Source organism: Kogia breviceps, chromosome 10, assembly GCF_026419965.1.
Source record: "Kogia breviceps isolate mKogBre1 chromosome 10, mKogBre1 haplotype 1, whole genome shotgun sequence".
Taxonomy (NCBI): Eukaryota; Metazoa; Chordata; class Mammalia; order Artiodactyla; family Physeteridae; genus Kogia; species Kogia breviceps.
Genome location: NC_081319.1, coordinates 76,602,600 through 76,628,956, shown reverse-complemented (window position 1 = coordinate 76,628,956; position 26,357 = coordinate 76,602,600). Strand labels below are relative to the sequence as shown.

At 39.9% G+C, this 26,357-nt stretch overlaps 2 protein-coding genes across 6 annotated transcripts in view; one reads left to right on the top strand and one right to left on the bottom strand.

Moving 5' to 3' along the window:
- POLH (DNA polymerase eta) overlaps positions 1-24,152 on the bottom strand; it is a 31,527-nt gene extending 7,375 nt beyond the window's left edge. Inside the window, exons 1-9 of one of the 2 annotated variants that reach the window (XM_067006285.1) lie at positions 23,465-24,152; positions 22,737-22,759; positions 19,914-20,054; positions 19,539-19,673; positions 17,884-18,101; positions 5,007-5,176; positions 2,813-2,916; positions 1,300-1,419; positions 523-646 (exon numbers count right to left, since the gene is read on the bottom strand). In XM_067006285.1, coding sequence (XP_066862386.1) covers positions 523-646; positions 1,300-1,419; positions 2,813-2,916; positions 5,007-5,176; positions 17,884-18,101; positions 19,539-19,673; positions 19,914-20,050 — 1,008 coding nt within the window. In that variant the 5' untranslated portion in view covers positions 20,051-20,054; positions 22,737-22,759; positions 23,465-24,152. The remainder of the gene's footprint in view (positions 1-522; positions 647-1,299; positions 1,420-2,812; positions 2,917-5,006; positions 5,177-17,883; positions 18,102-19,538; positions 19,674-19,913; positions 20,055-22,736; positions 22,760-23,464) is intronic. The other variant, XM_059077600.2, reaches the window with a different exon arrangement.
- Positions 23,838-26,357, top strand: part of XPO5 (exportin 5) — a 49,775-nt gene continuing 47,255 nt past the window's right edge. For 3 of the 4 annotated variants that reach the window (XR_010835108.1, XM_067006282.1, XM_067006283.1), the window contains exons 1-2: positions 23,838-24,152; positions 25,562-25,683. Coding sequence is in view for 3 of the 4 variants with exons in the window: in XM_067006282.1 (XP_066862383.1) it covers positions 24,048-24,152; positions 25,562-25,683 (227 nt within the window). In the remaining variant the exon portion in view is untranslated. The remainder of the gene's footprint in view (positions 24,153-25,561; positions 25,684-26,357) is intronic. The other variant, XM_059077599.2, reaches the window with a different exon arrangement.

The following is a 26,357-nucleotide window of genomic DNA, read 5'->3' as shown; positions in this document are numbered from 1 at the left end:
GACAAAAAGACACAAACTTGAGGCACAATATCCTGGCCTCCTAAGATTTCACCTACCAAAAACTAAGTAATTCTGGGCTTTCCTGGTGGCGCAGTGGTTGATAGTTCACCTGCCGATGCAGGGGACGCGGGTTTGTGCGCCGGTCCGGGAGGATCCCACGTGCAATGGAGCGGCTGGGCCCGTGAGCCATGGCCGCTGAGCCTAAGCGTCCAGAGCCTGTGCTCCGCAACGGGAGAGGCCACAACAGTAAGAGGCCCCAGTACCGCAAAAAAAAAAAAAAAAAAAGGAGTAATTCCATTTCGAACTTCAGTCAGCTCCATTCTATTTCTTTTTAGATGGAAGAAAGGGAAAAAATAAAATAAAAATATCCCAAGTTAAACTAATCAATTTTCAGCACACAAAAACCTTCTATTTCCTTCATATTTTACAGCATAAAGGTCCCATCTAACTTTCCACAGCTACCAAAACCTACCCACTAACTCCCTTAAAAGAGGCAATGTTCTGTCAAGAATGTCTGCCTACCTGTTCCCGAGCAGCCAGAGCTGTTTTTCCTGGGAAGTTCTTGCTGCAGCCAATGGTTTTGGGTATTTGCCTGGGTTTAACTGGATCATGTTCAATCCCCCGGCACATGGCATATAGCCAAGATCTAATAAAACCAGCAAAAAAGTTTAAGGTGAAAGCAAATGATTATTCTTGTTAAAACAAAATACCTATATTATACTACCTTTTATCCCTTTCATGAAAAAGGAAAAATTTGTTCAAAATTAAGTAAACCTCACCGGTAACAGAATCCTTGCCCTTCCCAATGAATTCCAGTAATGATAAATTGCCAAGGAGAACACATTATGCTTTCTAAAGCCAAGTCATCATTTGTATTTTTGGAAAAGTGCCAACTGAGCCACAGATTTCATGTCCCCAAGTATTTTTGGTACTTACTAAGCATAAATACAAGGATTTTTAAGAGAACAACAGCATCTTAGCACACATAAATGTTGTACATGTATATATCAGAGCTTCAAAGTGAGAACAACAGCATCTTAGCACACATAAATGTTGTACATGTATATATCAGAGCTTCAAAGTAACAGTCCCTATCTACCAACCTATTTAGGCATGTGAAGAAAACTAGACTAATAGGTTATAATGATTTAATATTTTAAAGCAAAAGAACCAATGCAATTACCTCGAGGAGCAATATTAACCTAAAGATAGGTCTAGATTTTACCTGATGCTCTTGTCTACATTTGAATTTAGCATATCCATAAAGGTTATGATTGAAAAGTTTTAGGAATCACTTACCCATTCTTCTCCCCAAAATGACTCTGGAGCTGGGATTCAGTGAACTGGGTCAGTTCTCCCATGTATTCTACCCCCAGGATTTCAATGACAGAAGCCCCTAGCTTTCCTCCAAGACTACGGCTAACAACAACCAAAAAAAGACAAAAGATTTATAGGTCACATCATAAATATCTAGTTAGCAGTAGATACAAAACATTTTGCCTGTATAAGAAGCTCTCCAGAAAGTTCAGGGAAAATGAGAACACACATTGGTCCTGTAAACTATTGATTTTCTAGCATAAGACTAGATGACTCTGGGAATTCAGTACTGTGGAAGTTAGGGCCTGGGAAGAAGATTAACCATAGCATAAACACAAGGGTAAAGTCATTAATTAGTTACCAAGTCAACTGTGTATAAAACTTTCAATTGTACAGAATCTACTGTCCCATGTAGGGATTAAAATTCCACCTCCAAAACAAACCCCTTCCATAGCTAAAACCTTTTATATTTAAGAATATAGTTTAAAAAAAACCTCTTCAGCTTGGCCTTTGAGATGTCTAGTAATCTGTCCTCAACCTCTCTGTTCAGTCCTTTTTCAATCACTTATCTTTCTCAATATGGTCCCAGTTCACTGGAAATACCTTATATTTTCTCCCTCTTGGTGCTCTAAACAGTCTCCAAATTGGTATTTATCTTCTATTCTCATCTGACTCTCCGAATTGTGCCAATCTCAAAACAAAATCCCATGCCTTTTTCATAAGTCCTTCTCAGATGACTTTTATGAACTTTGGTAACTACCTGTACAATTCATTTAGCGGTTACTCACATATAGTCTTGATGATAGCACTTTCACTATTGCTTTGAACAGTTACATCTTGTCCCTTCAACAATATTAGAAGCCCTTGTCAAGGACACACTATTGGTATGCACAAGCTAGTTATTAATTTCATCTGGGAGCAATTCAGTAGCCCTGAACAGCTTGATATGCTACTAGAACAAAGAAAAGAAGTAAAATTCCTATTTGTTATTTAGTAACAGGCTTGAGTAAAAAACCTAGAAGGAAGTTAAACATATGGTTAAAAAACAGTTCATTTTTTAAAATTCAGGATTAAGTATCTTCCACAGATAATCCAGAATTGAAAGTTCATTAAGAAAAAAATCTGGGCTTCCCTGGTGGCGCAGTGGTTGAGAGTCCGCCTGCCAATGCAGGGGACGCGGGTTTGTGCCCCGGTCCGGGAGGATCCCACATGCTGCGGAGCGGCTGGGCCCGTGAGCCATGGCCGCTGAGCCTGCGCGTCCGGAGCCTGTGCTCCGCAAAGGGAGAGGCCACAACAGTGAGAGGCCCGCATACCGCAAAAAAAAAAAAAGAAAAAAAATCTCAGTATGTTTGTAAAATTTTCTGTGTCATCTCCCTCCTGTCCCCAAGCTACCTATTTTCCCTGGCTCCAATCCTTAAGGAACAGAAGAAACTACAACCAGAGAGGGCCTTCACATAAATAGAAGTGAAATCTAGGGTGCTCCCTGAATACTTACATTTTGCTAATAGGCACTTGGCTGAAGAGCTGTGGGACTGACCCATGTGAGACCAGAGTCTGCCGGTTGGGCTTGTTTAGTCCACAGGCCAGCTTTGCCAGAACCTGGAGCATGGAAAGTATAAAAACCCCATTACTGTCAACACCTACACACAGAGTTGGTGAATGTTAACACACACATATACATGCATACACAAGGCACAGCTTAAGGGCTGTAACTAATGGTTTCCATGATAAAAATAAAAACAAAACCAGAAACTCAAGACATCTCCAAAGCTTGGTGTCCCACAATATCAACAGTAGAAAACGTGACCCACTATCATTATCCTCATTGTTCTTTCCACATCTTCCATTCTCAGTCTTTCTTTAGTCGTTTATTCCACCCTCATCTATTCCTTAAGGTTTTCCTACTTCAAGAGGGTGAAAAAGTAGAGAAGCTACAGAAGAGACTTAAGATGCATTTCTTAGTATGTCCATATGAAAATGCTAAAAACAAACTCATTTTACCCTACTCCATTTATATACATTTCTTGATTAATGGTTAGTCCATTTTGAGTCCCGGATTTAATACAGATTACCATCATTTAGTATCTGTGATAAAGACTGGGCTCGAAATCATTGTCCAATAGCAAACATCTTCTTATACTAAATAAGACTTCAAAATGAAAAAACCCCTGAGAAGTCTTTTTAGAGAATAAGGTACTTCAGTGGTATCATTTAACAACTTATAATTGGTAGGAAAAATATAAAATCACTCTTCAAATTCATTGGAGAGATTCTCTGAAACTTCTACTAGGCCACATTTAGTCTAGTTTAAATTACTACATTGAGACTTCTGTTTCCCCTCCCTCCACCTAACCAGAAAAAAAAAACCCCAAAACTCTACTGAGTAGTTTGGCAACTTTCCTCTTCTTGGGAATTCCCTGGCGGTCCAGTGGTTAGGACTCGGTGCTCTCACTGCCGTGGGCTGGGGTTTAATCCCTGGTTGGGGAACTAAGATCCCACAAGCTCAGCAGTGCGGAACTTTCCTCTTCTTGAGTGAGGGAGAGAAGGCAGTAACTAGGAATAATCAGCCACTGCCCAACTACTGAGTCTACACCAAAGGGGATGAAGATTCCAAGGCCACACTGCGGTTTAATCAGAAAGCACAGAACAAAAGCATAGAACACCCAGAACTCCACATAAGAAGTGAGATAATACTAGAAAATTCAGCAACTGAAAAGAAAAGAAATGTTCCTGCTAGCCTCCTCCTTTGTTTGTTTGCTTGCAGGATCTTAGTCCCCTGACCGGGGATTGAACCCAGGGCTCCTGGCAGTGAAAGCACCAAGTCCCAACCACTGGACCACCAGGGAAGTCCTGCCTCCTCCTTTCTTTGGATAGTTCAGTCATTAAGGAAACACTGTGGATACAACTATGTAAATAACCGTTTCCAGCAAAATTTTCAGCCTGCTTCTTAGGAAAGTACACGTGCAATGTCAATTCCCATGTTAAAGAATTACTTAGGGGCTTCCCTGGTGGCGCAGTGGTTGAGAATCCGCCTGCCGATGCAGGAGACACGGGTTCGTGCCCTGGTCCGGGAAGATCCCACGTGCTGCGGAGCAACTAAGCCCGTGAGCCATGGCTGCCAGGCCTGCGCGTCTGGACCCTGTGCTCCGCAACGGGAGAGGCCACAACAGTGAGAGGCCCGCATACCGCAAAAAAAAAAAAAAAAAAAAGAATTACTTAGGTTATTTGGTCTTCACCATGAAGTTTAAGTAGAAATAGGTTATTTGGTCTTCACCATGAAGTTTAAGTAGAAACCCATTTCAAAGTATATGTGTAACGATTTTTTTTTTTTTTTTTTTTTTTTGTGGTATGCGGGCCTCACTGTTGTGGCCTCTCCCGTTGCGGAGCACAGGCTCCGGACGCTCAGGCTCAGCGGCCATGGCTCACGGGCCCAGCCGCTCCGCGGCATGTGGGATCTTCCCAGACCGGGGAACGAACCCGCGTCCCCTGCATCGGCAGGCAGACTCTCAACCACTGCGCCACCAGGGAAGCCCTATGTGTAACGATTTAAATGCCCCACTCATATCTATCCTGGCTGTTTGTTTTTTGTTTTGTTTTTCTTTTTTCTTTTCTTTTTTTTTGTTTCTATGCCTGCTGTGTTTAACTACAGATATCTGTGTTTCTCTTTGAAATCTACTATTAGCCTTCACCTTATTGTGTGAAATCCCCGCTGAACACTGAAAACCAGTCTGATTCTCTATGGCTGCTCTCATTTCCTCCACGATCACTGCTCCCACAGTGAGCTGTAGGTCTGGAGAGGTGGTGTTATCAGTCTGAAGAGAATCAAGCCATTGCAATAAGCCTTGTTTTCGCATTTCCTCTGAAAAAGTTGAGAGGTAACAGTTAGACTTCTTTTTTTTTTTTTTAAATCAGGGTTTTATTTGTGTTATCTAATGCAGAAATGCTTAGATTTCAGGTACTTTACATATGTAGGTTTTCACCAAAAATGGCAGCCGTTTTAGAAGACTATTCCGTATCACAACAGAGATCAATTTCTCCTTCATACCAATTCTAGCAGCCTTATCTCCCAGCATAGGCTGAACCTTATAAGCTCTAATAAGCAACAAATATTTTGTATTGTCTTTCATGAGTAATGATTTAAAAGTACATCTGTTTTCTCTCTCCAGCTTTTGAACTTTCTTCTTTCAAATTCCCTTGCACATCACCAAGAATTCTATGAAGTTACTCAATTAGAAAATATTCAGAATTATCACACGCTTCAGTATAAACTTAAGTTAGCATTTATGTATTTTTAGAGACTGGTTCCAGTTGAATAGCTTAAGTCCAATCAGAAGCACTAGAAGATTTATTCTCTTGACAAACTATTTAAATTAGAAGTAGCTTTGTACCTTAGGGCTTTGAAAATACCTTACTATCCAATTTAGAACTAGTCACAGTTTTGAAAAACATTTAAAAAGTATTATATAACAAGGAAGTAGGAAATATACAATGCTGTTTTAAAGAGGCTGTAATGAGGTATGAACAAGGCAAGAAAATTCAAAATATCTTGGAGAAGTTTAGTGAAGGGTCACATATATGGAGAAGAGGAGGAAGATGAGCACATAAAAGGAAGTGTTTTCCAGCTATTGAGGACTGCTGTTTCTGTCCTTTGTTGGTCTATCTCCCTCCTCTAACACCCTAACTGCAGATACGGAGCAACGTTCTCCTCTTCTCTGTATATATGCTTTTTCTCTCGGTGAACTGGTACTGGTTTATGTTTCAATCTGCTTATGCTAAGTACATGCAAATCTTAATCTCTATCCCCAAACTCTTAACTTTAATCCCTTATTTCTACCTCCCTACAGAAAAAGTCTTCTTGAATTTTTCATTACAGTATCAAACAAAATACTACTAAAGTCAACCTTTATTATATCTTTCTCCCCAAAGGTTCTCTTTCCCAAACAACTCCCTATTTCTCTTAAAGGTTTAAAATCTAATATTGGCTTCTTTTTAAAAAATAATTAATTAATTAATTAATTTTTATTTTTGGCTGCCTTGGGTCTTCATTGCTGCACACGGTCTTTCTCTAGTTACAGCAAGCGGGCGCTACTCTTCGTTGCAGTGCACAGGCTTCTTATTGCGGTGGCTTCTCTTGTTGCAGAGCACGGGCTCTAGGCACGCGGGTTTCAGTAGTTGCAGTACGCGGGCTTAGTTGCTCCTTGGCATGTGGGATCTTCATGGACAAGCGCTCGAACCCATGTCCCCTTCGATGGCAGGAGGATCCTTAACCACTGCACCACCAGGTAAGTCCCTTGGCTTCTTTTCTTTTATTCCCCTTTATTATAGTTATTTAGTTACCAAAGCCCCCTTCAAAATATTTCACACATCCATTGCAACCCACCGTATTTTATTCAGCTTTTCTCCATTCTTGCCTAGGCCACCTCAGACTTCTTTGTTTGTGGTTTTTGTTTGTTTGTTTTTGGCTGCACCGTGCGGCATGTGGGATCTTAGTTCCCCAACCAGGGATCAAACCCGTGCCCCCAGCAGTGGAAGCACAAAATCTTAACCACTGGACCACCAGGGAAGTCCCCATAAATTTATAGTTAACTCTTAAAAATCAGGTAGTGTTGGGCTTCCCTGATGGCGCGGTGGTTGAGAGTCCGCCTGCTGATGCGGGGAACACGGGTTCGTGCCCCAGTCCGGGAAGATCCCACATGCCGCGGAGCGGCTGGGCCCGTGAGCCATGGCCACTGCGCCTGCGCGTCTGGAGTCTGTGCTCCGCAAGGGGAGAGGCCGCAACAGTGAGAGGCCTGCGTACCGCAAAAAAAAAAAAAAAATCAGGTAGTGTTAAGTCTTCAAACTTAGTTCTTTTTCAAAATTGTCTGGCTATTCCACATCCTTTGCATTTCCATACAAATTTTAGAATCAGTTTATCAATTTCTATAAAATCCTGCTGGGATTTTGGAGGGAATGAAATGAATCTGTAGGTCAATTTGGGGAGATTTGAACTCTAATATTATTTAATCTTTCAATCCATGAGCATGGTCTCGTCATTGATTTCATCTTTAATTTGTCAGTGATGTTTTGTAGTTTTCACTGAACTAGTTTTTCCACATATATTGTTAAATATATCTCTAATAATTTTATGGTTTTAATGCTATTGCTTTTTAAATTTCAACTTCCCATTTTAAATTTTAATATATAGAAATACAATCAATTTTTGCATATTGACTTTGTCCCCTGCAACCTTGCTAATCTCACTTATTCTAGGTTCTTGTTTTTTGGGGGTGGGCAGTAGATTCCCTAGGATTTTCTATAAACATGGGCATGTCACCTGCACTTGACTAGAACTGTTGTAAGAGTGAGCACTGGTAATTTGTGCCAAAACTTCAGGATTAAACTGATAAACCACTAGCTATGGCCCACAACTTTAGGGACCATAACTACAAAAGAGAAGTTCCTATACTGGTAACAGGTGTACATTCCTCTGTGCTTTGAGCTGATGAGTGCCTTCCAAGCTCCCTCTGGTTGTTGGCAGAATTTATCATCTTGGGGACTTCCCTGGTGGCAAAGTGGTTAAGAATCTGCCTGCCAATGCAGGGGACGTGGGTTCGATCCCTGGTCCGGGAAGATCCCACATGCCACGGAGCAACTAAGTCAGTGTGCTATAGCTACTGAGCCTGCACTCTAGAGCTGGCGAGCCACAACTACTGAGCCCGCGAGCCACAACTACTGAGCCCATGAGCCACGACAACTACTGAGCCTGTGCCCCTAGAGCCTGTGCTCCACAGCAAGAGAAGCCACCGCAATGAGAAGCCCACACACAGCAACAAAGAGTAGACCCCACTCGCTGCATCTACAGAAAGCCCACGCGCAGCAATGAAGACCCAATGCAGCCAAAAATAAATAAATTAATTAAAATAAATTAAAATAAAAAAATTTATAATCTTGTGGCTGTAGGATTGAGGTACCCATTTTCTTGCTGGCTGTCAGCAGAGGGCAGCTCTCAGAGCATAGCCATGGGGGCTTCTCCAAAGGCCTTCTTACAGTATGGCAGCTTACTTCATCAAAGCCTGCAAGGAGTCTAGCCAACTCTTACAGCTCTGAACTTTGGCAGTTGATTGATTTATTTTAAAATTTTTTTATTTTATTTTTATTATTATTATCATTATCATCCTTTTTTGGCTGCTCTGGGTGGTATGCGGGGATCTTAGTTCCCTGACCAGTGATCAAATTCATGCCCCCTGCAGTGGAAGTGCAGAGTCTTAACCACTGGACCTCCAGGGAAATCCCTGACAGTTGATTTATATTTTTTTATACCACTACACAACTGTTTCTTATTATATGCATTCACATGTTCAATACTTGCTTAGAAATAAATGAATTAAGAGGAAGAAAACTGAGAACAAATGAGTTCTTTAGCTAACACAAACCAGTTACAAAATGGCCCTGAAGGATAAGTTTTCACTCTGGCAATTTTTGAGTATTATTTTTAATTAATCTTACTACTTAAACTTTCCACACACATTACTATTTCAGAAACAGAAAAAACAAAGTTGCAAATGCAGCATGGCTGAGTAAGACCCATTAAGAGGCACAATGGTAAAGCTGAATGGGAACTTCAGTAAAAAACATCACAAATACCTCGACTCTTTTTCCTAGCTTTGAAATATGTCACATCCATGAAAAACAATTTCTGGGAGCGTACATGCACTTAGATCAGCTAATTTCTGTTATGAGGTGGTTTTTTTTATTACATTTTATTACATCATATGAAGACTCAGGAGTATGATATATCATCATAAATCATTTCCTAGACATTGTACTGTTCTGAGCATTCTAAATAAGATGATAACACTGCATCTCGAAGCTTAATATTTAAACTAGACACAATAAAGCAACTTCTTCCTTCATATATGAATACCTGTTATTTCCTCATACAGAAATAAGATTTCTTTAAAACACTGGCATTTTATATAAAAATGTAAGAAAGATAGGTATAGAAGAGGAGCATGTCCATTTGAAGTAACATTTGACCACCAACAAAGGTATGTACCATTATCTTCACCAGAGAGCTCTTCAACAATGAGTTGCCCTCCAAAACCAATGTAACGTATAATAATAGTTCTTATTCTGAGGTATGTAGGTTTCAGTGGGTCTGTGAATCTCATAAAAACTACATGCAAAACTGTCTTACATGTAGATATGTATTTTTCTGAGGCAAGCAAGGGTCCACAGCTTTCAACAGATTTTCAAAAGGGCATATAACCTTCAAAAAAACCCTTAAACAGCAAATAATTTAAAGTACTATAAAACCAAACATAACCACACTATATCTATGGGATACAGCAAAAGCAGTCCTAAGAGGGAAGTTCATAGAGATATAGGCCTCCCTCAAAAAAACAAGAAAAATCTCGGGGACTTCTCTGGCAGTCCAGTGGTTAAGATTCTGCACTTCCACTGCAGGGGGCGTGGATTCAATCCCTGGTTGGGAACTAAGATTCCACATATTGTGCGGCGCAGCCAAAAAAAAAAAAAAAAAAACCCAAAGAAAAACCCAGAAAAATCTCAAATAAACAATCTAACCTACTACCTATGAGAATTAGAAAAAGAACAACAAACAAAACCTAAAGTCAGCAGAAGGAAAGAAATAATAAAGTATTATAAAACCAATTCCAAATGTTCATTTAAAAAAATTAGCTACACAGTAAAATGTAGTACACAAAGCTAAGCCCCCCCCACAAAAAAAAAAAGAAAGAAAGAAAAAAACAATAACAGAACTTCCCTGGTGGTGCAGTGGTTAAGAATCTGCCTGCCAATGCAGGGGACACGGGTTCGAGCCCTGGTCTGGGAAGATCCCACATGCCACGGAGCAACTAAGCCTGCTACCCACAACTGCTGAAGCCCACACACCCTAGAGCTCATGTGCTGCAACCACTGAGCCCATGTGCCATAACTGCTGAAGCCCGCAGGCTCTGGGGCCCGCATGCCACAACTACTGAGCCCGTGTGCTGCAACTACTGAAGCCCATGTGCCTAGAGCCCGTGCTCCGCAAGAGGAACCACCGCATTGAGAAGCCCACGCACCGCAACGAATAGTAGCCCCTACTTGCCACAACTAGAGAACACCTGCGCACAGAAACAAAGACCCAATGCAGTCAAAATAATCAATAGATTTGCCTTTAAAAACAACAACCCCCCCCCAAAACCCAACAACAACAAAAACACAGCACAAAAAAACAAAACCAAAAAACCCTTCCTTACTCTGATCCCAGAATAATAATAAATCAATAAAGGCAAATGTACCATAACTTTGCCTCCTTTAAGTGGCACATTACATTGTCCATTGTATTCTCCCTAAAGAACTAAAAGATCTGCAGCCTCCACCTTGATAAACTCTGCTATCAGGATCAGAGAATAAAATAATTCCTCAACGGTCCTTCCCATAAGCTTACCTGGGTAGTTCCACCTCTATCCTTCAATACAACATATTAAAAGGCATCATACAACTGTTGACAGAAAAACTAAACTTTAATATCTTACATCTTACTTTAAAACATGGAACCCATGGAAAATTCACCACTGTAACTAGAAATAAGCTAAACACTCTTGGAGCTTTTTCTGAACAAATCTGTATTGTTTCTACAAGTAATAACATATTGCCCTTACAAGTCCCCCAAGAAGTTAACTTGCTATAGATTTGTATCCTTTTGGTTAACGTCCAACATTCAAAGATTTTTACAAAAAGAGCTCTTCTAAATAAGAATAAAGTTGGGGGGCTTCCCTGGTGGCGCAGTGGTTGAATCCGCCTGCCGATGCAGGGGACACGGGTTCGTGCCCAGGTCTGGGAAGATCCCACATGCCGCGGAGCAGCTGGGCCCGTGAGCCATGGCCGCTGAGCCTGTGCGTCCGGAGCCTGTGCTCCGCAACGGGAGAGGCCACAACAGTGAGAGGCCCACATATCAAAAACAAAACAAAACAAAAAAACAATACTGTTGGGCTTTCACTCGTGGCATAATGGTCAAGAATCTGCCTGCCAGTGCAGGAGACACGGGTTCGATCCCTGGTCTGGGAAGATTCCACATGCCACGGAGCAACTCAGCCCATGTGCCACAACTACTGAGCCTGCCTAGAGCCTGTGCTCCGCAACAAGAGAAGCCACCGCAGTGAGAAGCCTGCGCACCGCAATGAAGAGTAATCCCCGCTCACCCCAACTAGACAAAACCCATGCGCAGCAACGAAGACTCAATGTAGCCAAAAGTAAATAATTAATATTAAAAATAAATAAATAAGAATAATGTTACAAAATAAAGCTAAAGTACATGTTACAAATGAAGGGGAGAATAGATACATTGTTTTGAATATAGCCATTATCATAAGTACTAGAAAATGTGTATGAAAAGGTGTTAAAAAGCCTCTAGACACAGAATCTTTGCTCTGTGAAATCCAGCTGAATTCCACTTTCATAATGTTGTGATTAAAAAAATAATAAGACCCAGATTCTTTTCTACCTGGTATCTAGAACTATCATAATCTAATATTATCATAAAAGCAAGTTTTAATTGTCCTAATTTAATTCTAGTCTAAGAAATTTTTTTTTTTTGGCCACACCACGCAGCATGCAGAACTTCCCCGACCAGAGATCGAAGACGTGACCCCTGCAGTAGTCTTAACCACTGAACTGCCAGGGAAATCCCTAAGAAAATATTTTTAACCATCAAGTACATTTTATTAAAGCACTTTCATTCAGATTATATCTCAAGTTTTTGTCAGGCAGATAAAGTAAACAAAGATAAGCTTACCAAAAAAAAATCACGTATCATTCTCCTACACATCAATAACCAAGTGGAGAATATAATAGAAAAAACCACAAAATCGTAATGGCAATTAAAAAAAATTAAAGCATCTAGGAACTAACATAATGAATGCACAAGACCTTTATAGAAAAAAGTAAAGCTTTAATAAGGATATTATAATTGGATACTCATGTAATAAAAAAAGGAATCTTGATCCCTACCTCACATCCTGCAGACACACACATAATGGATATTACATCTAAATGTAAAAGGCAAAACAATAAAGCTTCTAAAATAATATAGGAGAGTTTCTTCATGATCTTGAATAGGTAAAGAAGACCTTAGAAAATACTATCCATAAAGAAAAAAAAGACAAACTGGACCAAATTAAAATTAAGAGACTCTATTCATCAAAAGCCACCATTAAGAGAGTAAAAAACAAGGGAATTCCCTGGCAGTCCAATGGTTAGGGCTCCACGCTTCCACTGCACGGGGCATGGGTTCAATCCCTAGCTGGGGAACTGGAATCCCACATGCCGCACGGCATGGCCAAAAAATAAAAAAAAAAAAAAAGAGTGAAAAACAAGCCACAAACCAGAAGATGTTGCAATACATATATTTGACAATGACTCATATCCAGAATACATAAAGAAGTCCTATAGATGAATAATACAATTAAACCCAAAAAATGGGCAAATACTTAAACAGGCATTTCATGAAAGAAGAATGGTCATCAACTTACAAAAAGGTGCTCAAGTTCATTAACACCAGGAACACGCAGACTAAAACCATAATATATCACTATACACTCATTAAAATGGCTAAAAAGCAAAAGAGAAAAAAGCAAGTGTTGAAAAAGATGTGGAACAACTAGAACTCTCATACACCGCTAGTGGAATTATAAATCAGTATAACCATTTTGGAAACCTTTTGGTAGTATCTACTAACGCTGAGTACAGGCAAACTAAAGCTGAATACAGACAAACCCCATAACTGAGCACTTCTAGTCATATGCTCAACAGAAATGCATACACTAAAAGATATTTACAAAAATGTTCATAGCAGCAATATTCTTAGTGGTTCAAACTGGAAGAAACCCAAATATCCATCAACGGTAGAATGGGTAAATTGTGGTATATTCATACAATGGAATACTACAGAAACTCAACTATGTACAACAGAATGGATGAATCTCACAAAGACAATGTTGAGTGAATGAAGCCAGACTCAAGTATATACTGCATAATTTCAATTTTATACAGTTCAAAAATAAGCTAAATAGAAATCAGGACAGTGGTTATATAGGAGAGAGGGGAGAGGAATAGATAATGACTGGGAGGGTAGCCAACGGTGGCTTCTAGAATTCTGACGTTTTTTGATCTGGGTGCTCCTTACAGAAGTGGGTTTACTTTGTGAAATCACTCAAGGTGTACACGTACAATTTATATACTTTATGTATATTACATCAATTAAAAGTTTAGATGAGAAAGAAAAAGGAAAACATACTGGATTCTAGATTTCAGAAGTGGCAGAAATATAAATCAAAAATTTTAATTTAAAAAAAAATCACTAAAAGGGGGACTTCCCTGGTGGTCCAGTGGGTGAGACTCCTCACTCCCAATGCGGGGGGCCCGGGTTCAATCCCTGGTCGGGGAACTAGATTCCACATGCACGCCACAACTATGAGTGCATGCCGCAACTAAGTAGTCCACATGCCACAACTAAGTAGTCCTCATGCAGCAACTAAGGATCCCACATGCTGCAACTAAACACGGTGCAACAAAGATCCCACGTGCTGCAACTAAGACCTGGCACAGCCTAAATAAATAAATAAATATTAAAAAAATAAAAGCAACTTCTTCCAAAATATTATTTAAAAATTTTTTTTTAATCACTAAAAGGTATGTGGAATCTAAAATATGACACAAACGAACTTATCTATAAAACAGAAACAGACTTACAGACATAGAGAACAGACCTGTCGTTGTCAAGGGCAGGGGGAGGCATGGATTGGGAGCTTGGGATTATTAGATACAAACTATTACAGTATATAGAATGGATAAACAAGGTCCTGCTGTATAGCACAGGGAACTATATTCAATATCCTGTGATAAACTATACAGGAAAACAATATAAAAAGAATTATATATATGTCTTACTGAATCACTTTGCTGTACAGCAGAAATTAACACATTGTAAATCAACTATACTTCAATAAAATAAATTTTAAAAAAATAAACAAAAATCACTAAAAGGGACATAAATGAAGACCTAAAAAATTAGTGAAATGTTTATGGATGGGATAACTTAGCATTAAGATAACTATCCTCTTTAAATACGTAAATTTAATGTAACTCCCAGGATTTTTTGAAGAATTAAACTAATGTATTCTAAAACATATATTGAACAATAAAGGTACATAAATAGCCAAGACAATTTTGAAAAACAAAAGCAGAGGGGAGTCCTTATCAAATATTATGATATACTACAACCTAATAAAAATAATGTTTCTGAAGCAGAAGCAGACACTAATGAGACACTACAGAAACAGACCCACTGATATATGTTGAGAAAGAATGGATTATTAATAAATAATTGTTGGGAAAACTGACTCACTATAAGAATAATAACTAAGGTGGCTCCCTACCTTAAATCAAATAAAGGTAAACTCCATATAGCTGAAATACCTAAAAATAAGCTATAAGGCAAATAGAAGAAAATGTAGAAAAATGTCTTTAGGAACATCTGGTAGAAATGGATGTCTAAAATGAGATTCAAAATGCACAAACCATAAGGTGAAAAACTGAATGACTAAAAGAATTTGTTCAACAAAGTACAGCATAAACAAAGTTAATGGATGACAGACTTGGGAAAAGATATTTAAAGAGTCAAAAATAGACAAAGGACCAACAACTAGGATACACAAGGAGCTCTTCCCCCCCAAAAAGGCAGAAATCCAATGAAAAATTGGGTGAAGATTATAAATAAGCAATTCACAAAAGTAGAAACTCAATTGGCTAACAAGTATATGAAGAGAAGCTCAACCTCAATTAATAAAGAGAAGTATAAATTAAAACAAACCCCAAAACATAAAATACCCCTCTATAGCCATCACATTGGCAGGTACTTTAAAATATTAGATAATACCAATTGCTGGTGAGGATATGGAGGAAACAGGAATTCTTGTGTACTGTCAGAGGTAGGGCAAATTGTTAGTTATTCTGGGGAGCAATTTGGCAGTATTTAGTAAAACTAAGTGTATGTGTATACCCTATAATCTAGCAGTCCACTCCTGAAAATACTTCCCAGAGAAACCCTTGAATATGTCCAAAAGAGGATTAATGAGGACATTCATCATATAAACAGAAGGACGTGAGAAGCAACCAATGAGCTCATCGGTAGGAGAAGGGTCTGAAAACATGGTAGATCCATACCACGGATTATGCTGCAATTAAAAGCAATCAATTACACGTAAATACAACTACAAGAATAGATGTATAAAACCATCAATGAAAGAAAATTTAAAAAAGAATGAGACCTATAATAAGTACTATCATGTAATTAAAAAGCACAAATCTTTTAAAACATTGTTTCACAGCAAATTAATGCAGTTTATACTCAACTGCATCTTTTTTTAAAAAAATTTTATTGGAGTATAGTTAATTTACAATGTTGTGTTAGTTTCAGGTGTACAGCAAAGTGAATCAGTCACACATACATATATCCACTCTCTTTTTTTTTAGATTCTTCTCCCATATAGGTCATTACAGAGTATTGAGTAGAGTTCCCTGTGCTATACAGCAGGTTCTTATTATCTATTTCATATATAGTAGTGTGTATATGTCAATCCCAATCTCCCAATTTATCCCTCCCCCACCACCTTATCCCCTGGTAACCATGTTTGTTTTCTACATCCATGACGCTACTTCTGTTTTGTACATAAGTTCATTTGTACCCTTTTTTTTGGTCCATCCATGTTGCTGCAAATGGCATTATTTTGTTCTTTTTTATGGCTGAGTTATATTCCATTGTATATATGTACCACATCTTCTTCACCCATTCCTCTGTTGATGGACATTTAGGTGGCTTCCATGTCCTGGCTATTGTAAATAGTGCTGCAATGAACACTAGGGTGCATGTATATTTTTGAATTATGGTTTTCTCTGGGTATATGCCCAGGAGTGAGATTACTGGGTCATATGGTCATTCCCTTTTTTTTTTTTAATAACTTTTTTTTTTAAACTTTATTTATTTTTGGCTGTGTTGGGTCTTCATTGCTGCACATGGGCTTTCTCTAGTTGCAGCAAGCGGGGGCTACTCTTCGTTGTGGTGCATAGCTTCTTACTGTGGTGGCTTCTCTTGTTGTGGAGCATGGGCTCTAGGTGCACGGGCTTCAGTACTTGCAGCACACAGGCTCAGTAATTGTGGCTTGCGGGCTCCAGAGCACAGGCTCAGTAGTTGTAGCACATGGGCTTAGTTGCTCCAAGGTATGTAGGATCTTCCCAGACCGGGGAACAAACCCGTGTCCCCTGAATCGGCAGGCGGACTCTCAACCACTGCGCCACCAGGGAAGCCCTATTTTTAGTTTTTTAAGGAACCTCCGTACTGTTCTCCATAGCGGCTGTACCAATTTACATTCCCACCAACTGTGTAGGAGGGTTCCCTTTTCTCCACACCCCCTCCAGCATTTATTGTTTGTAGATTTTTTGATGATGGCCATTCTGACCAGTGTGAGGTGATACCTCATTGTAGTTTTGATTTGCATTTCTCTAATAACTGGTGATGTTGAGCACCTTTTCATGTGCTTAAAAAGCACAAGTTTTAAAAGCACACATTATATAAGTCAGACAAAGACAAATACTGTGTTATCACTTATATGTGGAATCTAAAAAAAATAAATGAATTAATACAACAAAACTGGAACAGATTCACAGATATAGAGAACAAACTAGTGGTTACCAGTGAGGAGAGGGGAGGGGAAGGGGCAAGATAGGGGTAGGGGTTTTAGAGATACAAAATACTGTGCATAAAATAAATAAGCAATAAGGATATATTATGCAGCGATTATTTTATAATAACTTTAAATGGAGTATAATCTATAAAAATATTGAATCACTATGTTGTACCCCTGAAAGTAATATAATAGTAAATCAACTATATTTCAATAAATTTTAAAAAATGAAAAATGATAATAGCAGACAAATAAAAATAATTAAAAGCACATGTACAAAGCAACACTGTACAATTTATAAAGACATATACATATTTAAGAAGATATACATCAGTGAGTGCCAGAGGATTTGTGGGGTAGGAAGGGAGAAGGGGGAATCACTATGAAGGGGAAAAGAAGTAAAATAAGTAAAGTAAAATGAGAGAGGCCTTGAACAGCCCATCGATGACATTATCCTGAGAACTGATTAGAAATTTTGAGTAATTCAACTCCCTGTTGTTTAGGTCCCCTTAAAAAAGCTCACTCTTCTTATGAAACAAGTTACAATAATATAAATTAACCTACAAATAATGGAAGTGCTCAGTCAGCCTTCTACTGATAACTTTAACCTGCCCTAGTTATGTCTAAAGAGAAACTTGATGTTAATACAGATTTCACAGCTTCTCAACATCCATATATCTGGAAAGATAAGAGAATTTGTATAATCTTCCATGTGACTCCTTGTGATTCATTCACGTTGTAGTTTAAGTTTCCTTTCAATCAATCCAAGAAGGAGCAGTGTGACCAAGCAAAGCAGGTTCCAAAGGCAGGAAGCAGAAGCAATATGATGCTATGCAAGTACCTTTCTGAACAGTCCCTTCTGCTGTTGCAGGGCTTTGGGGCAACCCTTCAATGTAGGTGGTTGGCAACAAGTCTGCTGAGAGAGGCTGACCTTGGAGCTTTTGCAGTCTCTCTTGTACAGCACTGGTCAGGTCTACATAAGCCTCATCAATGCTGGCACGTTCAATCACAGCAAAACGAGACATTACCTCCATCACTTCCACACTGGCTTCCCGGTACCTAAGAGCATGAGAGCACAATATACTCACACACACACAGAGCAAGGAAAGGATGCGCTATTGCAGTAGTTGGTGTTCTTTCACAGACTCTTAAGTAAATCACTCCAAGGTATTTTTAAGAATATTTGATAAACTAAGTATATATATGTTTCTGTAAATCGTATTTTTGTTTTTATAACCTGGCATCTCAGGTTAATTATTAAAATAATAATTTTGAGTTACCAGGTCTTTATTAATAACTCTCTGGTCTACAAACTTATTCCTAAATTTTCTAAAACTGCCTTTGTTCATTATTTGATGAAGATTTTAAGAATAAAATAAATGACCCAGTTTTAAGTTGGTGGCATGCGGCTTTTCAAAATCATACTCTGATGTCAACTATATTTCTGGGAAGTTACACTGTCTTTCCCAGCATAAAATTCTATTCAATACAACGTAGCATATGTCCATTAGCTGAATTAATTCTACTTTAGGGTTACAGTATTAATCTTCAGTCAAATCTGTCTTCTTTTCTGGCAATAATCCCAATGTGAGGTTGGCTATGACACTCCACCTTTAGACTTCTAATTGATAGGTGAATTCAGGAATATCTCAAGTCCCAAGTCAAAGCATGATCGCTACACACACCACCCCACACAGTATAGTGTACTGTGAGAACATGGAGATCTGACAATGAATCCTCAGTATTCCACTTCCTAACTGTGTGAACTTAAATTATTTAACCTCTCTAAATTGGTCCTTCATCTCTGTGTGTTGGGGGATGGGGGTGGGGGATAATACTAGAACCTTCCTTAAAACAATGTGAGATTTAAGAGACACTGCCAATGAAGAATTAAACACAGTGCCTGGCATATGACATATGTTCACTATACACTAGCTATTAGGATTATTATAATGACTGGGGCTTGTATCTACCTCTAACTTGGCTATGCCTATACTAATGCCTTCCATTCCAAGGCTAACTTTCTAAAATCTGGGCAGAGATAGCTCAGTTCAAAAACAGAGAAATTAAGCTTCTTTGGGACTGTTCAATTCTGGCAAACAATTCTAGATATTGCACTAGAGTGTGAGTTTGACTCAGCCTTCTCTGGAAAAACTCTTATCAGTTTCACAGTCAATTTAATTACTTCAAACATTTCAGACTTTTGGCCTGAGAACATGGGAAGTGGAATTAAGTTTTAATTATAACAACCAATTTTTAAATAATTAAGGAACTGAAATGGTATTAAGGGTAGCAATTATTATAGGTAATAATGATTCTGAACTGTTCCTAAAATGCAATATTAAAATCTGTTTTCATTCCACACTGAAAATTTAGCTGACTAAAGGGAACTTTTTCAGATGTTATTTACATAAAACGAATTAGAAACATGAGTTCCTAGCCTCATGAAATGCTTCCAACTCTTCCATTGCCCTTTAAACAAGCTTTTCTTCTTACTTGGTGAGGTTAGCTTTTCCATGGGACTCATGAACTTGTGCCAGTAGAAGATCTGGACATAACTTCTTAGCATCATCTGCCCACATGTTTCTAGTGACCCCAAATGCACGAGCTTCATAACTTACTGCAATGATTCTAAGGTTAGGAAAAAAGGGGAACAGAAAAATATTACATGATCACAAGCAAAAATAATTAAAATTTAACATGATGAATAGGTTATAAACATAACAGTAGGAACTTTTTGGTCACTGATGCTACTATTCATTCTCAAACATAGCAATTCAGAACCCTCAAAAACAGGACCTAGCATAGTACCATGTATTCTTATAGATTAAAACAGTAGTTGAGAGTTACAACAATAACTATGATACATACCCACCACCCTTCCATGATTTGTACTGTACAACTGCACAAGGTTTATTCCTCAAATGAGGATTTTGCCGCTGTTCCACTTGAACAAAAAAACAGTCCATGTCCACTAGAGTAACTACCCGGTCTTGTCCATTAGCCATTTTTCTGTAAGACAATATTTTATGTACAGTTAGAAAGGATATTGAATAAAAAGTACCAAAGAAAATTATATTTCCATTCTTCCACTGTTGAATTACCATAAGCATGGGAACATGGAAACTAACAATAATGAAACAGGCATTTTTATATACTGCTGGCAGGAAAATAATAAACTGATACAACTTTAGAAAGGTAATAAATATTGAAAGCTTTAAAGAATACCCATCCCCCCAAAGAATTGAACACTTCACAAAAGAAGATATACAAATAGTCAACAGGCACATGAAAACGGCTCAACATCACTAGTCATAGGGAAATGCAAATTAAAACCACAATGCAGGGCTTCCCTGGTGGCGCAGTGGTTGAGAGTCCGCCTGCCGATGCAGGGCATACGGGTTCGTGCCTCGGTCTGGGAAGATCCCACATGCCGGCCGTGAGCCATGGCTGCTGGGCCTGCGCGTCCGGAGCCTGTGCTCCGCAACGGGAGAGGCCACAGCGGTGAGAGGCCCACGTACCACAAAAAAAAAAAAAAACAAACAAACCAAAAAACCACAATGCACGTCAATGGAGGGATAAAGTCAACAGTTAATCTAGTTGATAGACAAATCTCAAATATAAGTTCAGGGAAAAGAAAGGAGAAAATGATATATAATATCAAAGAATTCATGTGAATTTTTAAAACTTTTTATTTTGAAATACTTTTACACTTACAGAAAAGTTGCAAATATAGTAGGGTTCTCCTATACCCAGTTTCCCCTAATGCTAACATTTTATACAGCACAATTATCAAAACTAAAGAATGAACATTAGTATAATATTCACACTACAAACTTTACTTGAATTTCACCAGTTATTCCACTAATGTTCATTTTTGGTTCCAGGATCCAGCTTAGGATCCAGTCTTAGTCATCACGTCTCCTTAGTCTTCTCCAATCTGTGACACTTCATGTTTTTCATGACCTTGACAATTTTGAAGGGAACTACTCAGTTGCTTTGAGAATGTCTCTCAGTTTAGGTTTGTCTGACGTTTTCTATTCTTTTTTTTTTGTTTCGGTACGCGGGCCTCTCCCGTTGCGGAGCACATGCTCCGGACATGCAGGCTCAGCGGCCATGGCTCAAGGGCCCAGCCGCTCCGCGGCATGTGGGATCTTCCCGGACAGGGGCACGAACCCGTGTCCCTTGCATCGTCAGGCGGACTCTCAACCACTACGCCACCAGGGAAGCCCTGACGTTTTCTCTTGATTAGTCTGAGGTTATGCATTTTTAACAAGAATATTATGGAAGGGTTCTGCTTTTCTCATTGTATCATGTTGGGAGGTACATGATGTTGCTGTGTGTTAATACTGGTGATGTTAAGCATAACATTTAGTTGAGATAGTGTTTGCTAGGTTTCTCACTGTAAAGTTACTATTTTTTCCTTTCTTAGGAGAGATACTTTGAGACTATGCAAATACCCTGTTTCTCCTCAAACTTTCAACCACTAAGCACCCATCAGTGGATCTGGCCTGTCACAATTACTTTGTGATGTTCTAAAGGTGATTTTCTACCCATTCATGTAAATTTTTGAAGACAAAAAGAAAACAATACTACATACTATTTGTAGACAGACATATATAAAGATATGGATGCTAGACTGAAAGAACCTTATACACAGTGAATACGGACTAATGTTTTCATTTAACATAGTTAGAAATCTAAAAGAAGGATTCAGTAAACTAAAGCAGTGGTACTGCAAACTTTGCTACAGATTAGAATCACCTAGGAACCTTTAATACTATTGATTTCTGGCTTCTACCACCAGACATGTAACTTAATTGGTATGGGTGTGACCTGGCCATCATGATTTTTATGATTTTTTTTTTTTTTACAGTACGTGGGTCTCTCACTGCTGTGGCCTCTCCCGTTTCAGAGCATAGGCTCAGCAGCCATGGCTCACGGGCCCAGCCGCTCCGCGGCATGTGGGATCTTCCTGGACCAGGGCACGAACCCGTGTCCCCTGCATCGGCAGGCGGATTCTCAACCACTATGCCACCAGGAAAGCCCCATCATGATTTTTAAAAGCTCTCTGTAATAAGCGCTCTCTTTCTCATGATTTTTTTTTTAAATGTCAGCACTGATTTTTATTTATTTATTTATTTATTTATTTGCGGTATGCGGGTCTCTCACTGTTGTGGCCTCTCCCGTTGCCGAGCACAGGCTCCGGACGCGCAGGCTCAGCGGCCATGGCTCACGGGCCCAGCCGCTCCGCGGCATGTGGGATCTTCCCGGACCAGGGCTCAAACCTGTGTCCCCTGCATTGGCAGGCAGATTCTTAACCACTGTGCCACCAGGGAAGTCCTCTCATGATTTTTAAAAGCAGAGATTGAAAACCACTGACTTAAAGTAAATAAGCTATTTGTGGAAACACAGTAATTCATGATTTAAATATGAGAGAACACAGGTTATACAGTTGAGTAAGCACTCAACTGTATTCTTTTTTTTAAAAAGTGTCAAAAATTAACATTCACCTTGAAAAAAGTGTCATGCAACTACAAAGCTGGAAGATTAGGGGAAAGAAAATGATGAATTCAAAAAATCAGAGTATTCAAGGCATTAATTCCTTACAAATTCCACTCACCTAAAACAGGCAGAACATAATACTTTCAACATTTATAAGTTAAAACCATAACATGCCAGAAATCACTTTACCTTGAAGTGGCTTTTGTACAGTCCTGGAACAGATAACGCCAAATTAAAAATAGTAAATGCATTGTCTCACACACACACACACACACACACACACACACACTCAGGTAAGTACCATATTAGATTCAAACACTGGAAGTGGAGTATGAACAGGGAGCAGTGATTTAAGTACAGCAAACATTTCCTAAATATACAATACCAAAACGGATATTCAGATTTTTAACTGTTTTAGTTTTCAGTTTATGTATTTTGCTGGAGAAAGCAAGAGTTTTTTAAAGATGAAAAAGGAAACATACTCTCTGCCAAAACCCTCCTTTGGGAATAAGGATTACACTATGTTGAAGTCATATAAATATTATATATATGATATATATAGCACTTCAAATGATCAAAACTGTACAAACCTTCGGTATTTGAAGTTATTCATCATTAACGATCTCGATTTACCCCAATCTTTACAAAACAAGTTTGGTGCCAGTCAGGTGATAACACACCCAAGGAAAATACGCACAGGTGAAGAGGGAGGTTTAAGAGCTACCATTTTTTTTTCCACAAGAAAAATCCTCTTAAGAGGCAATACCAGGGCCTTTTCTCTCTGTGAGCGAGTATTTCTATTTCATGTAATTTCGGCCCAATGTTGTCCCCAGTCACTGCTATATTATACAACCAATAGCCAAGGCAACATCAAAAGTCTAAAAACAGAAATACAGAACGGTTCTAAATTCTCTTACCAATGTGACAACACTTGGCAAAACCGCCACCAGCGGACGCCACCGATGCTGGGCTCGGTGTCCACTGGAAGGATGAAGTGGTCTTGAATATCCGTCCCCTTTCCGGGAATGGATCAGTCGGTTTCGAGAGAGATTTATTCCCGGCAACGACGGAGAAAAGGACCTAGGCGCTCAGACAACCCTCGCCCTGGCAGCAGCCGGCACAGCCGGGCGAGTCCAGCCTTAGCCACCAAGATCTGCGCACAGCCTTCCCGACAATTATTCGCCGCGCGCGCCGCCGAGGGCGGTTGACGCGCCTGCGCGCCGCAGCCCCTAAGTCTCTCGCTCCACCCACCAAGGGGCAACAGTCGAAAGGAAGTCGCCACTTCCGCGGGCGCATGCGTACTGGAGGGTCGGGCGCGTGCGCAGCGCTGGCTTTTTCCCGGCTGGGTTTTCTGCGGCTACCGCTCCTCCTCCCGCTCCCCGCCGTCCCCCTTAAGCTCGCCGCGGCCGGGTACCAGCGTGTGGTCCCGCCAACGGAGCGGTCCGTGCCTCGTGCTTCCGGGACGTCTGTGGTGCGCGCTTGCGGCGCGTGGCACTAGTCATGTCGATGGATCAAGTGAACGCGCTGTGCGAGCAGCTGGTGAAAGCGGTGACGATCATGATGGACCCCAGCTCCACCCAGCGCTACCGGCTAGAAGCCCTCAAGGTAGCTGGAGTCTGTCGCCCTGGGCCTGCTCCGAGACCCTCCCCCAGCCCCAGCCGTACCGGCGCAGCCCACGACCCTGGCCGTCTCCCGCCCACGCGGCTCCTGGACCTCGGTTCCCAACCCCTGGGGGCCCTCCCCTCGCCGCTTTCCGCGCCTCTTCCCACTCCCCGCCTTCTGTGCTCGCCGCGCCTGCCCTTCTCCCGGGAAGCTCTCGTCCCTAGCTCTCTGTGGCCGTCTCATCTCACCACCACTTCCCAATGCCCTCTCCTCCCCCCTCGCCACTTCTGTTTACTCTTCTCCGTACCACGACCCCCTCCACAGCTGGCTGCACCCACTTTATTCCCTCAAACCCCACATCCCAGCATCCCCTCGCTGTCCCGTGGCGCACGTGTCCAACCCGTCCCCAACACCGGCCACATTCTTTATAGTCTCCGCTGCACTAAACGTTTCCTTGCTGACCCACTCCTGACCCGCCCTAACCGAGCTCCAGCCCCTCTAGTGCCCCTTTACTTAACACCCTTACACCTCCCCGTAACCCACTTCTGTGTCTTGGGTATTTCTGGCCTAATTCTCACCCCACCCCCTCATGTTTTTTATTGTGTGATATTCTTAGGCTGTTTTGCGCAAAGATGAACTTCTACCACTTACTTTGCATTTTACAAGGGTCTTTTGGTTTCCTGAAAGTAGTTTTCTTGACTGTCGGATGCTCTGCTACCGGGACTGACTCTTGTGGTGTAATTTGGGAATGCTAATACAAAACCAGTGGGGATGCTAATACAATTCGAGTTTATTCCCCCATCAAACAATGTATGTGGGCTGTGAGAAATGACCTCCAGGAAGAAATATTTGTGCCGTGCGTATTTTAAGAGATGTAACTTCATAAAGTAGAGTGAGCATCACTTGGAGGAAAACTTTACAATATATAGATGTATGCCACAGGATTTGGAATCAGAAATATTTGGGCTCTATTAGTTTCTCTTTTACTATGAAATATTATAGACACAAGAGTAGGATACTGCAATGGTCTTGTGTATACCCATCACCTAAACTCAGCAGCTGTAAAGATTTTACCACATTTGCTTTATCCCTCCCCCCACCAAAGGTTTTTAAAGCAAATCCTAGAAATTGTCATTTTACCTGTATACTTCAGGGGTGTATCTAACAATTTTTTACTCATTTATGTCAAATTTATTTTTTTCTAACACTAATTGGTCATTGCATGGGAAATCTGGAACTATCAAAATGAAAGGAATGTTCATCAGTTCTTTATTCATATAATATTGATCTAGATTTTGTAGCTTAAAAATATAGCTCAGGTTGGAGTTGAAGATAAAGTTTTTTTTTTTTTTTTTTTTAGTCCGCACTCTCTCTTTGCTCCTAAGGGAAACACTAACTTTTCTTCTTTTCAGTTTTGTGAGGAGTTTAAAGAAAAGTGCCCTATATGTGTCCCCTGTGGCTTGCGGTTGGCTGAGAAAACACAAATTGCCATCGTCAGACATTTTGGCCTTCAGATCCTGGAACACGTTGTCAAGTAAGGAGCTTTTGGACCTTTCCACTGAAGTGTGTGAGAGAGCAAGTCTTTATTTCTTGTATAACTCATAGAGGTACTGTTTAGGTGAGTAGAAAAGAGCAATCCCCAGGGAGAAAGGAATGATTCCTGAGAGGTTATCACAACCTCAGGGGAGCTCTCATTCAGAACTTAACCTTTCTCAAGTTTCTTCATCTGTGTAAAGTGCATGGTACATACTAAGCATTCTGCAAGTATTAGCTCATAGTCATTTAGCTAGCATTTATTGAGCTCCTAATATATGCCAGCAGACCTCAGAGTTTTTTTTAGAATAATGCAGTGTATAGGTAAATGAATCTGATTAGGCAACATGCCTTTAATTTCTTTTCTTCTTTTCTTTTTTAAGTTTGAGTGTGAATGGCAAATTCTAAGCAAGATTATATGAGAATAACTGAAAATCCTTCCTAACTTGAGTTTCCTACTCCCAGTGCCTATCAGAAGAATCAGCTTTTAAGATTTAGCCACAGTTTTTCTGGAATTGTGCTATTACTTCTGTAAGCCAGTTCAAAAAGGAAGTTAGTGTTTTCAAATTCTATTTTCTGAAAATCAGCTACATTGTTGCAATTGTCCCAGGTATATATTTGCTTTTGGTCTGTCAATAAAATCAAGGGGAAAAGCTCATCCAGATCCTGTGTGAT